The 14,660-nt window shown below is 36.7% G+C and overlaps 1 protein-coding gene across 1 annotated transcript in view; it reads left to right on the top strand.

Annotated features, from left to right (window-relative positions):
- The window catches only part of LOC127880667 (sacsin-like), a 60,162-nt gene that overhangs the window by 22,458 nt on the left and 23,044 nt on the right, over positions 1-14,660 (top strand). Inside the window, exons 3-5 of the mRNA XM_052427998.1 lie at positions 1,576-1,688; positions 5,635-5,751; positions 11,365-11,512. Of these exons, the coding sequence (XP_052283958.1) occupies positions 1,576-1,688; positions 5,635-5,751; positions 11,365-11,512 (378 nt within the window). The remainder of the gene's footprint in view (positions 1-1,575; positions 1,689-5,634; positions 5,752-11,364; positions 11,513-14,660) is intronic.

The following is a 14,660-nucleotide window of genomic DNA, read 5'->3' as shown; positions in this document are numbered from 1 at the left end:
AAATCTTTACCAATTTCCTTTCATGAGGCTTTATTTGATTTTTACCTTTCAGTTTGGTATATGTCGGAGTTCAATGTCAGAAAAAAAAAATACAAAAAATAAAATAAAATCCCTACCTACCTACCCACCCAAATTAACCTGGGTCGGGTTATGCCAAACAAACATTTTTTTAAGGATGGCCCTATTGTGTACCTTCACAACAGTTGTTATTCTTAACTCTGTGAAAACTGCTTTAATAGCTAGTTAAGATAAGGTCAACATAAAATGACCTCAATCCATTGGGTTATTTATGGTGATTGAAATTACTTTCACCTCAAATCTTTTGTCAGTATGCAAATATTCTTATGGTACTAGTGCATATATTTACAGTAAAGGGTAGATTTGAGTTGGAGATCAGTTGAGTTCTGAAAAAAGGTCTATTTTTGGGCTTATTGATGTGTTTCAATCATGTTACACATAAGAACCTATTCACTCATCACTGGTAATTGTTCCTGTCATTACCAAAAACTTCCTTTTTTACTGGTAACAAGTACTTAATACCCTAGATAAGTACCGGCACTGGTATTTTTAACCAGGTTTTCCGAAGAAAAATCTGGTAATTAGATTGGCGATGTCGGCGGGCGGGCGGGCTTGCGGGCGGGCAGAACAAGCTTGTCTGGGCCATAACTTTGTCGTTCATTGTCAGATTTTAAAATCATATATATTTGGCACATTTGTTCACCATCATTAGACGGTGTGTCGTGCGAAAGAATTACGTCAATATCTCCAAGGTCAAGGTCACAATTTGAGTTTGAAGTTCAAAAATGGCCATAAATGAGCTTGTCCGGGCCATCACTTTGTCGTTCATTGTCAGATTTTAAAATAATTTGGCACATTTGTTCACCTTCATTACACAGTGTGTCGCGCGAAAGAATTGCGTCGATATCTCTAAGGTCAAGGTTACAATTTGAGTTTGAAGGTCAAAAATGGCCATAAATGAGCTTGTCTGGGCCATTACTTTGTGATTCATTGTGAGATTTTAAAATCATTTGGCACATTTGTTCACCATCATTAGACGGTGTGTCGAGCGGAAGAATCACGTCAATATCTCCAAGGTCAAGGTCACAATTTGCGTTTGAAGGTCAAAAATGGCCATAAATGAGCTTGTCTGGGCCATTACTATGTCATTCATTGTGACATTTTAAAATCATTTGGCACTTTTGTTCACCATTATTGGACGGTGTGTCGCGCGAAATAATTACGTCAATATCTACAAGGTCAAGGTCGCCACAACTAAAAATAGATTGATTTTGAAACAACTATGTAACTATGAACAATCAGTAACAATGCACATTTTGATTTTGAGTTGTCTCTCTTTATCAGACTTTTTTTTTCTAATTGAAATCAAGATCAATTTTACACAAGGGGGTTAACAATACACATTTTGAATTGTCTCCCTTAATCAGACTTTTTTCAACTGAAAACCTAGTTTTGCGACAATTTAGTCCCTTGTTGTAATTAAAATAAACTATTGCATCTACAATACTTCTTCAATTGCATGGCGTGCCTCTCATCAGATCTATATTCAAACTGCAGGTGACTCAGACTCCGAATCGGATGCGGAGTACGCAGGAATAGAGCAGCCCCCGATAATTCACCAGCTGAAGAGGATCCTCGATGAGTACAGGAATGATGTACAGATCATCAAGGTAAGACACTGTGAGTACAGGAATGATGTACAGATCATCAAGGTAAGAAACTGTAAGTACAGGAGTGATGTACAGATCATCAAGGTAAGAAACTGAGTACAGGAATGATGTACAGATCATCAAGATAGGTAACTGTGAGTACAAGAATTACGTACAGAACATCACGGTAAGAGACTGAGTACAGGAATGATGTACAGATCATCAAGGTAAGAAACTGTAAGTATAGGAATGATGTACAGATCATCAAGGTAAGAAACTGTGAGTACAGGAACAATGTACAGATCATCAAGGTAAGAAACTGAGTACAGGAATGATGTACAGATCATCAAGGTTAGAAACTGTAAGTATAGGTATGATGTACAGATCATCATGGTAAGAAACTCTGAGCACAAGAACGATGTACAGATCATCAAGGTAAGAAACTGAGTACAGGAATGATGTACAGATCATCAAGGTAAGAAACTGAGTACAGGAATGATGTACAGATCATCAAGGAAAGAAACTGTGAGTACATGAATGATGTACAGCAGGTCTCAACATTAACTTAAAAGCCAACTTGCCCTGCGGGGCAAGTACTTAGAAAATCTACTTGCCCTGAATGTAAAGCCACTTGCCCAATGATGATGAACTATCACATTAACTGTTAACCTAATATTTTTTAAATAAAGATCAAAATGATACACCACAAAACCTTTTTTTACATTTAACAAAATGATTACAGCAAATAAAGTTTAATTAGTCTAAATGTAGATTTGTGCCGATGTTTGATTATGAAACATCGCTTATAACAATTCATCATATCTCAACCATTCAAACTCACTTTTCCATTTTGAGAAAAAGTTAAGGTTTTGCTTCAATTCGTACTTTTTGGCACTTTCGGATGATTTGTCTGTGCATTTATAATTGGATTTTGCAGACTTACAGTTACCTGTAATGCCGAAGCTAAATAAACTAGCCATTTCTCGTCTGCTAACAGTACTGTAAACAACACGTGAACCATAACAAAAATGTCAATTGACGTGAAGCGAAATATTGTTGAAAATATATGTCGCAAAATATGAAAAATATATATACTGAAGCTATTTGTTGTTGTGTTTATATAGTTATAATTTTAGTAGTTTTCTTCGTGACTGAAAACAACAACAATGTTATTTGTAACTGAATAGTAATGAAAAAGATAAACACAATATATAGCTTTTGAAAGCCATTCTGTACATAGATGGTAACGTCACTACGTTATTGTCAGTAAGACCGGTGTGTACACAATGTTTGTAAACCGATGTTTGGAATCCCAAGTAACTAAAAATAAGTTTGGAAATGCATGCGCACCATGCGTAGTTAGTTCAGACTTCCACCAACAACAATCGCTGAGGTAAATTCGTGCAAATCCTTCGTGATTATTTGTACTATTTAACCACAGAAACACACGTTTTTCTTTGTTCTTTTTTTGCACATGGGCAACTAGAAAATAACTTGCCCGGACCCAACTTTTACTTGCCAGGGGCAATCGGACAACCGTTAATGTTGAGTCCTGTACAGATCATCAAGGTTAGAAACTGTGAGTACAGGAATGATGTGATCATCAAGGTAAGAAACTGTGAGTACAGGAATGATGTACAGATCATCAAGGTAAGAAACTGTGAGTACAGGAATGATGTACAGATCATCAAGGTAAGAAACTGTGAGTACAGGAATGATGTATAGATCATCAAGATAGGTAATTGCGAGTACAGGAATGATGTACAGATCATCAAGGTAAGAAACTGTGAGTACAGGAATGATGTACAGATCATCAAGGTAAGAAACTGTGAGTACAGGAATGATGTACAGATCATCAAGGTAAGAAACTGTAAGTACAGGAATGATGTACAGATCATCAAGGTAAGAAACTGTGAGTACAGGAATGATGTACAGATCATCAAGGTAAGTAACTGTGAGTACAGGAATGATGTATAGATCATCAAGATAGGTAATTGCGAGTACAGGAGTGATGTACAGATTATCAAGATAGGTAATTGTGAGTACAGGAATGATGTATAGATCATCAAGATAAAATATACAATGTTCTTGTTATCCCCCACCAAAGGCGGAGGGATATTGAATTGACTCTTTCCGTCCAACTGTCCGTCTATCAGTCTGTCACAAAATTTTCAAATTGGGGGGGGGGGGGGGGGGGATATCAATTCTACAAAGTTAAGTTGCATGTTTATTTTTTATTTGTGCCCCTTTTAAAATGGCATATAGCAGTCAGACTGTCTGTCAGTGTTAGGCATTCCGTTTTTGGAGGTTTTATTTCTAAACACTTTCAGATATGTACCAAATTTTTGGTGTTTGAGTCTACCTTTATGACTTACAGATCATTACTGTGTGAGATTTGTTCTGGTCCTTTGATTTTAGGCAAAGTTACGGGCATTGAACTACGGAAATTTCTTTAAAAATCACTTTTTGGGAGATTTTTTTTTAACGCGTTCACATACTGTCATTACTGCTGTTCAAATGAACCGGAGCAGTTTATCAAATAATAGCCGTTGGTAACCTCGGTTGCATTGCAGATTTCTGCATACAAACATATGTTTATACTTGCACAATGTTTTATTTGTCTATGGTAAATGCCCTTATTGTACAAGAAAATAATTTAATATAAAAATACACAAAGAATGGAAAACATTCCATTACACAACAGATAAATGAGTGGATAATACCCGTGTAAAAAAATGGGACATTCCGAATTCCAGTGTGGTGCTATTTTTACCATCTTATACTTTACACATCTCTATGCCTAACGTGAATAAAATCAGAAAGCAAATATTTATGAATTGTGCTAAATTTGTATGGATTGTTGTTCATTCTAAAATGTTAAAAGTAAATGCACGGATTATAAACAATGCACATTGCATGAAATAAGGAAAATGTGATAAATTGACATGTACATGTGAAATAAGTTGCGTTTATAATAAATTGTCAAAAAGACTCGCACTTTTCTCAATTGCAATATGCAAGATTGGACTCTAGAGAGAGTGATTTTTGGATGTAATTTTAAGTTAATGATATACTCAGAGTTGTGTTTTGAATGTGTAAAAATCGTTATTTGGCGAAAGATATTATTTTATAACGCAGTCATGAAAACGGGCTATAAGCCAAATGAGAAGAATATGCTAGCATGAAACGACGACCATGTATATATATACATATGTTACATCACTTAAAACAACTAGAAAAGTAGGCGTATTTGCAAGCACTCTCTCGCAGTTGGAAGCACCAGGATTCCACTAAATGATGCAAATCCGGACATCATCACATTTTTCCCTGGCCATATGTTTGTAAACACTTTAAATAGTTTGATGAACTCCTAGTTAAAATGTACACTTTATTGTATTGTGATTTCATTTGTAAATGGATTTGATTAAAAAAATACATGTTGCTGTTTATTTTGTGTGTTAAAGAAATCGAAGCGTGACACTTCGCACGAAAATTACGTCATTAAAAAAATGCGTTGTGGGAATGTTTTGGTTAAACTTCTTGGTGGTCAAATTCAACTTTTCGCGGTTAGGTTACTTTGCGGTATATCGTGTTTATACAATCGAGTTACCTTGAAGGTTACTAAACCTGAAAAACGCAAACTTACCTCGGTTTGAAAGTTACCGAGCGGTAACTTTAACCAGCGTTTATACAATCGGGTGCAGCTGGAAACATAAGCATAAAAGTTACTAAAAAAAATTGGAGGGGGGAATTTTTAGCTGAAATAGAGGAAAAAAGTATACTATTTTAAGGGGGGAACGGGGCGAAATTTTGGCCCAAAAAATGGCAAATCGAGGGCCCTGTGAACATTTTAGGTGATGTAACAAGGCAAACCTATTTTTGTCAATATTATTGTCTTTTAATTGGTGCTTGTTTTTCCTTTCATTATGTTTGAGCTGTTTTGTACATTTACTTCAATGGGTTATAGGAGCTCGTGCAGAATGCAGACGATGCAGGTGCTTCAGAGCTGAAGGTTTTGTACGAGGGGGACACATTCAACCATGAGGATGGAGGCAAGAAAGCAAGATACAGGAAGTTCTTCCAGGTACGTGATTTACCAAAATATGATTTGTTGCTTTGTGGCACTTGGTTATTAGAGTTGATTTGATGATTTTCTGTAATTGTTTGTTTATGCATTTAGTGCTTGGGGTATACTTTCACACAAAGTATGGTGTGTTATTGTTGCACATATTGGAATAATGTGTTGAGGATTTTTAACCAGGTTTTTCGAAGAAACAAACTGGTTATTAGATTGGCGAATGCGGGCTGGTGGGCTGGCGGGCGGAACAAGCTTGTCCGGGCCATATCTCTATGGTTCATTGTCAGATTTTAAAATCATTTGGCACATTAGTTCACCATCATTAGACGGTGTGTCGCGCGAAAGAATTACGTCGATATCTCCAAAGTCAAGGTCACAATTTGAGTTTGAAGGTCAAAAATGGCCATAAATGAGCTTGAGCCGGGCCATTACTTTGTGGTTCATTGTGAGATTTTAAAATCATTTGGCACATTTGTTCACCATCATTAGATGGTATGTCGCAAGAAAGAATCACGTCGATATCTCCAAGGTTAAGGTCACAATTTGAGTTTGAAGGTCAAATATGGTCATAAATGAGCTTGTCTGGGCCATTACTATGTCATTCATTGTGACATTTTAAAATCATTTGGCACATTTGTTCACCATTATTGGACGGTGTGTCGCACGAAAGAATTACGTCAATATCTCCAAGGTCAAGGTCGCCACAACTAAAAATTGATAGATTTTGAAACAACTATGATCATGACTGGCAGATGACCCGTATCAATTTTCAGGTCACTAGGTCAAAGGTCAAGGTCACAGTGACTCGAAACATTAAAATGGTTTCCGTATGATAACTAAAGAATTATTAGGCCTAGGATCACGCACTTCATAGGTACATTGATCATGACTGGCAGATGACCCCTATTGATTTTCAGGTCACTAGGTCAAAGGTAAAGGTCACAGTGACAAAAAACGTATTCACACAATTGATTCCACTACAACTGACAGCCCATATGGGGGGCATGCATGTTTTACAAACAGCCCTTGTTATCCCCCGCCAGAGGTGGAGGGATATTTTTTGGGCGTTGTCCGTCCGGCTGTCCGTCCGGCTGTCCGTCCGTCCGGCACTTTTGTGTCCGGAGACATATCTTGGAAGTGCTTTGGCGTATTTCATTGAAACTTTGTATGAGTATATATATGCATAAGAGGATGATGCACGCCAAATGGCATTGTACACCATCTGTTTAAAACAGAGTTATGGCCCTTTGTATCTTGAAAAAATGCTTTTTACTATAGGCACTTTTGTGTCCGGAGCCATATCTTGGAAGTGCTTTGGCGGATTTCATTGAAACTTGGTATGAGTATATATATGCATAAGAGGATGATGCACGCCAAATGGCATTTTACACCATCTGTTAAAAACAGAGTTATGGCCGTTTATATCTTGAAAAAAACGCTTTTTACTGTAGGCACTTTTGTGTCCGGAGCCATATCTTGGAAGTTCTTTGGCGGATTTCTTTGAAACTTAGTATGAGTATATATATGCATAAGAGGATGATGCATGCCAAATGGCATTGTACACAATCTGTTCAAAACAGAGTTATGGCCCTTTGTATCTTGAAAAAATGCTTTTTACTATAGGCACTTTTGTGTCCGGAGCCATATCTTGGAAGTGCTTTGGCGGATTTCATTGAAACTTGGAATGAGTATATATATGGATAATAGGATGATGCACGCCAAATGGCATTGTACACCATCTGATAATAACATAGTTATGGCCCTTTGTATCTTCAAAAAAATGCTTTTTTTAGTGTCAAATATAACACTTTTGTGTCCAGAAGTATATAGGCGGGGGATATCAATTCAACGAATTTGCTTGTTTTCTCATTGAAATCAAGGTCAATTTTACACAAGGGGGTTAACAATACACATTTTGAATTATTTCCCTTTATCAGACTTTTTTTCAACTGAAAACCTGGTTTTGTGACAATTTTGTCCCTTGTCTATGAAATGCTTTGGTTATAACTGGTATGGGAGATTTGAGACTTGCTCTTCTGCAAAATACTTGTGTTATAGCAGGTATGGGAGATGAATTCAGAGATCAATTCATGAGTTTTCAGAGAATTTATAATTTTCCAGCATGGCTCAGCCCTGAGTTAAAATATTAATTTTTGTTGATAGGGAGTGAATGAAATAGATAATTAATGAAACCAACACATTTCCTTTAATTTCATACTTTTCCAGTTTGTTTTATAACATTTTAAATTGGTTTGATTTGAAAATTGGACAAATATAATTACAATGTCATGAATAATGATCACATTCTGCAAGAATGTGAAAGAAAAATTAATTTTAATTGTATTCTTCACACTTTAGAACAGAGGATTGCCAGCTTTAAATCACTAATAATAGTTTCCCTCTATTAACCACAGAAAAGCACAAAATAGTAGTAAATATGTAAATAAAGCTGTTTTAATAATCCATTTAGCGGCAATTATTTATTGTTGTCCATAAAAAGTTACTTAAAAAACAGTAATTAAAAAAAACAATAATATTTATTGAAAGTTCTAGGGAAAGTAAGATTGTATATATTATAACACTACCAAGGCCTTTTTCTAATGCTCGAAATAGTTGGACCAGTTCTCGAGGCTTAGATATAAGTATGCATAACTGTTTTCCCCTATTCTGACCAATTAAATGTCAAAGGTAAAAGATCTGTAGAGTTATTTTTATGCCCCCGGTAGGGTGGCATATAGCAGTTGAACTGTCCGTCAGTCAGTCAGTGTGTCAGTCTGTCCGTCCGTCCGAAAACTTTAATGGCCATAACTTTTTCAATATTGAACATAGCAACTTGATATTTGGCATACATGTGCATCTCATGAAGCTGCACATTTTCAGTGGTGAAAGGTGAAGGTGAAGGTCATCCTTCAAGGTCAAATGTCAAATATATGGCGTCTGTCCGTCCGTCCGAAAACTTTAACATTGGCCATAACTTTTTCAATATTCAAGATAGCAACTTGATATTTGGCATGCATGTGTATCTCAAGGAGCTTAACATTTTGAGTGCTGAAAGGCGAAGGTCAAGGTCATCCTTCAAGGTCAAATGTCAAATATATGGCGTCTGTCCGTCAGTCCGAAAACTTTAACATTGGCCATAACTTTGTCAATATTCAAGATAGCAACTTGATATTTTGCATGCATGTGTATCTCATGAAGCTGCACATTTTGAGTAGTGACAGGTGAAGGTCAAGGTCATCCTTCAAGGTCAAATGTCAAATATATGGCGTCTGTCCGTCCGTCCGAAAACTTTAACATTGGCCATAACTTTGTCAATATTCAAGATAGCAACTTGATATTTTGCATGCATGTGTATCTCATGAAGCTGCACATTTTGAGTAGTGAAAGATGATGGTCAAGGTCATCCTTCAAGGTCAAATGTCAAATATATGGCGTCTGTCCGTCCGTCCGAAAACTTTAACATTGGCCATCACTTTTTCAATATTGAAGATAGCAACTTGATATTTGGCATGCATGTGTATCTCATGGAGCTGCACATTTTGAAAGGTGGAAGGTCAAGGTCATCCTTCAAGGTCAGAGGTCAAATATATGGCATCTGTCCGTCCGTCCGAAAACTTTAACTTTCGCCATAACTTTTTTATGCCCCTGAAGGGTGGCATATAGTTTTAGAACTGTCCGTCTGTCTGTTAGTAAGTCATTCTGTCTGTTCGTCCGTCAGTCTGTCCGTTCGTCCGTCCGAAAACTTTAACATTGCCCATAACTTTTGCAATATTGAAGATAGCAACTTGATATTTGGCATGCATGTGTATCTCATGGAGCTGCACATTTTGAGTGGTGAAAGGTCAAGGTCATCCGTCAAAGTCAAAGGTCAAATTTTGCAAAATTAAAGATAGCAACTTGATATTTGGCATTCATGCATATCTCATGGAGCTGCACATTTTGAGTGGTGAAAGGTCAAGGTCATCCTTCAAGGTCAAAGGTCAAATTTTGTAGTATTGAAGATAGCAACTCGATATTTGGCATGCATGCGTATCTCATGGAGCTGCACATTTTGAGTGGTGAAAGGTCAAGGTCATCCTTTAAGGTCAAGGTCAAAGGTCAAATTTTGCAATATTAAAGATATCAACTCGATATTTGGCATGCATGTGTATCACATGGAGCTGCACATTTTGAGTGGTGAAAGGTCAAAGTCAAGGTCATCCTTCAAGGTCAAAGGTCGAATTTTTGCAATATTGAAGATAGCAACTTGATATTTGGCATGCATGTGTATCTCATGGAGCTGCACATTTTGAGTGGTGAAAGGTCAAGGTCATCCTTCAAGGTCAAGGGTCAAATTTTGCAATATTAAAGGTAGCAACTCGATATTTGGCATGCATGCGTATCTCATGGAGCTGCACATTTTGAGTGGTGAAAGGTCAAGGTCATCCTTCAAGGTCAAAGGTCAAATTTTGCAATATTGAAGATAGCAACTCCATTATTGGAATGCGTATCTCATGGAGCTGCACATTTTGAGTGGTGAAAGGTCAAGGTCATGCTTTACGGTCAAAGGTAAAATATATGGCTTCAAAGCGGTGCAGTAGGGGGCATTGTGTTTCACTGACACAGCTCTTGTTTAAACATGAAAGTAAAATATGAGTTTTCAGTGTTGTACAGCTGATTTTCAGACTGATGTACCATTAGGCAACCTGTAAGTTTACTGTTGTTTACAGGGGAGAGCACTTTTGTCTGATTGTCAGAACAATTGTACAGTATTATTGTCTAGTAGGAACAGAAGCTCATGGCACATGGTTGGAAGTTTGTTTTTATTCTGACGATGTTCTACATTGTCTTGGGTAAAAGGTAAAGTAGTATTTCTGTTCCCACAAGAAATTGTGTTCTTATGGGGTCTAAATCCAAGATGGCCGCCCATAAATACCATGTTTTTACAGATGACACAAACAACAGATATTTTGCACCAATATTGTAGTTAGTATTTTCAATGTAAGCAATTGATAACATATTATTTTGAGAACACAAATATGTTTTTTGGTGGAATATCATATTTTTAATGAGACAAATGACTGAATTCATGAGAAATCTTCATGGGTAAAAACACATGTTGTTTTCCCATGACATCTTTTAATTAGTGTAAATTAGTTTAGACATAACTACATCCTAAGTACATATATGAACAACCACAAGACTAAGGAATATAATAAGTTGAAAAAAATTGTAATTTATTTGTCAATGTGGCATTGAACTTTCAATATGCTTCAGCCAGACAGACAACACATAAAGATTTCACTTTTCTGAGTGGCACCAACAATAATATAGAAACTGCAATATGTAATATTATCTTTAAACGTTAATGTCACAAAAAGTTGTTACAATTTGTTTAAAAAAAGCAATGTTATAATAAAATATGTTATTGTTTTTGTGAAATGTTGTTTGACAGAACTTTCAATCAGTTAAAAGTAGGGACGGCTAAGCTCATTTGTGGATTAGAGAATTGTGAGTTCACTTGTCCGATTTGATTGTATAGGTTTGCACAGATATTGAGAGAAGGTTCAAGATCAATGACTTAAATAGTGCAGAATTTCCACTTAGCCCATAATCAAAAATTTAAATAATCCATTGTAGGCCCCTGCTCTGGTGTTCTACAACAATGCCAAGTTCACAGAAGTGGACTGGAAAGGCATTCGCCAGATTTACAGCAGCAACAAGGCGGATGATCCGATGAAAATTGGCAAGTTTGGCTTGGGCTTCAAGTCTGTATTTCATCTAACAGGTAAGCAAAGTTATCATTTATTTTGATGGCAGGTCATCTCTATTTTTTGCCCAACATCAAAGTCCTCGTCTACATTTGATCAGGGTGTTTTTTCAAAAGTCTTGAAACTTTGAATGTATGTCTTGCATTGAATTTTTTTTTCTCATCCAGTACTTGGGGATATTTGGCTATCGGGGTATTTAGTTTTTGTAAGCATTCTGGGCACAAAGGTGCTGTTGGGGAGCTTTTAGGATAGCAAGATGGCTGTCATTGTTATTGCGTGCTTGAGGTGTGTTGCCTTGTTCTTCTAATGATGGCCTCTCCATAACCAATTCACAGATTTTAAAGAAACTCAAAAGTAGTTATTCTTGTGTGACCCTCTTGTAAATATGTTTAACCTGTTCCTGTTTATTTCAGATATAGGTCACCAGAGCTAAAAATATATTTATGAAATGAAGACTTTAAAAATCCATTAATCCACAGGGTCATGGCTTTAATATTTGGTGTGTTACATTGTCTAGTGGACCTTTAAGTTTGTTCAAATCATGGCCCTGGGGTCAAACTGGCCTCGGATCTACATGATTTATTTAGAATTATATAGTAAATAACATAACAAATCTTCTATGAACAGCATGGGTGAGGTGTTGAATATTTGTTGTGTTGCATGGTTTGGTTATCCTTTACAAAGTTTGTTCAAATAATGCCCCTGGGGTCAAAATTGACAATGTCCTTGAGGTAACCTGACATTCCTATATGTTAACTGTAAACATTACTTCTCTCAAACAGCACGGCGGAGAGGTTTGTTATTTTTATGTCCCCCTTTGAAAAAGAGGGGGTATATTGTTTGATGGATGTTGGTCGGTCTGGCTGTCGGTAGACCAGTTTGTTTTGGATTAATAACTTGTGAATAGATTGACCAATTGGCTTGATACTTCCCATGTGCATAACCTTTTCCAGTAAATGACCCCTATTGAAATTGGGGTAACTAGGTCAAAAGTCAAGATCACTGTCACACAAAGTGAAAATTGTTTCCCATCAGTAACTTGTAAAAGGTGGGACCGATTGGCTTGGTACTTCACATGTGCATTCGCTTTGGACAGTTGATGGCCCATATTGAAATTGAAGTCACCAAGTCAAAAGTCAAGGTCATTGTCACACTAAGTGTAAAATCGTTTCCAATCAATAACTTGTCAACTGATCCAAGGATTGGCTCGATACTTTCCATGTGCAATGGCCTTAGACAGTAGATGACCCCTATTGAAATTGGGGTCACTAGGTCAAGGTCACTGTCACAATAAATGTTTAAATCATTTCCGAACAATAACTTGTCAACAAATTGACAAATGGGCTTGACACTTCACATGTAAATTGGCATTGGAAAGTAGATTACCCCTATTGAATTGGGGTCACTAGGTCAAAGATTAAAGTCACTGTCAAAATTAGTGTGAAAATCGTTTCCGATCAATAACTCGTCAACAAATTGACCGATTGGCTTGATACTTTACGTGTGCATTGGCCTTGGACAGTAGATGACCCCTATCAAAATTGGGGTCACTAGGTCAAAGGTCGAGGTCACTGTCACAATAAGTGTAAAAATTGTTTCTGATCAATAACTCGTCAACAAATTGACTGATTGGCTTGATACTTCCCATGTGCATTGGCGTTGGACAGTAGATAAAGCCTATTGAAATTGACTACGTCAAGGTCACTGTCACAATAAGTGTGAAAATCGTTTCCGAATCAATAACTTCTCAAGGAATTGAGGATTGGCTCGATGCTTCACATGTTCATTGGCCAGTAGATGACCCCGAAATTGGGGTCACGTATTCAAAGGTCAAGGTCACTGTGACATTTAGTGTTGAATTAGTTTCCGTTGGATATGTCATCAAAGGATTGGTGGCAAGGCCCTGTTTTGGGGGGAATCTGTCTCTGACTGCACAGCTAATGTTCTTATATGCATTTAGTGAAAACTTAAAAATCTTCCCAAAAACCCCAAGGCCCAGAGGTTGGGTCTTGGTCATGAAACATCTAATACAAGTCTTCTAAGTTTGTTCATGGTTCACAATAAACCACATCCCAGGTTTGAATTGATTTAATAGACTTACATAAAAATAACTATAAAAATAGTTTTTGGCCTGTCTGTCTGTCATTGTATGTGTCTGTCTGTCATTGTATGTGTGTGACTGTCCCAAAACTTTAACCTTGGTCATAACTTTTGCAATATTGATGATAGCAACTTGATATTTGGCATGCATGGAGCTGCACATTTTGAGTGGTGAAAAGGTAAGATCAAGGTCATCCTTCAAGGTCAAAGGTCAAATATATGGCTTCAAAGCGGCGCAGTAGGGGGCATTGTGTTTCACAAACACAGCTCTTGTTCAAATAATGCCCCTGGGGTCAAAACTAACCATGCCTTAGGGTTCAAATTATTTATTTTAACAACTTGTATCATAAATAATAATATAGTTTCTTATCCATATTTCTTTTACCCGTTTCTGGATTTTCATCAAATTTAGCCACAATTTTCAGATAATTGGCATGATGCACAAGGAATCAGTTTGTAAAGCTAGTAAAAAATCAAGGTCAAAACTTAAAGGTCAAACAATCTCTGCAGGAGATATAGCTGCCTCTTGATCTGTTTTCTTGTTAACTATATTCCATGACAACAGCAGGTTTTTAGGTATAAGTATTTTAGGGATTCAAATGAAACGTCATCTAATGATAGATGACTTTTTGAAAGACATAGCCAAGAACAAGAACCATAGCTCTTTCATGAATATTTATGTAGTAATTGCCCCTTGTTTACATTTATTCTGCAAAAAATGAGTATGAAATTGTTGCAATTAAAATTCATTGATTGATAATGGAATTTTAGATTTCTGTTTGTCAATAAATAAAAAAAATTGTTTGAAATTCTCAGTTTTTAAGGATAACTCCCACTTTTGAGGAGAGTCAATGCTTCAAGGATATTCACGCTTACATTGACAGCAATTGTTATAAAACAAGCAAATTCGTTGAATTAACAACCTCCCCCCCCCCCCTATTTCAAAATTTGTGATAGCGCCAATTTTATATCCCTCCGCATTTGGCTGGGGATAAAACTTGTGCTTTCTGGTAGGAGATTCTTGCAGTGCAGCTTCCAATTACAGCAATGCAATCTTGCAGCTTA

This window comes from Dreissena polymorpha, chromosome 5 (genome assembly GCF_020536995.1).
Source record: "Dreissena polymorpha isolate Duluth1 chromosome 5, UMN_Dpol_1.0, whole genome shotgun sequence".
NCBI lineage: Eukaryota > Metazoa > Mollusca > Bivalvia > Myida > Dreissenidae > Dreissena > Dreissena polymorpha.
The sequence above is the reverse complement of the archived record's forward strand: the minus strand, read 5'-3'. Positions and strand labels throughout refer to the sequence as shown.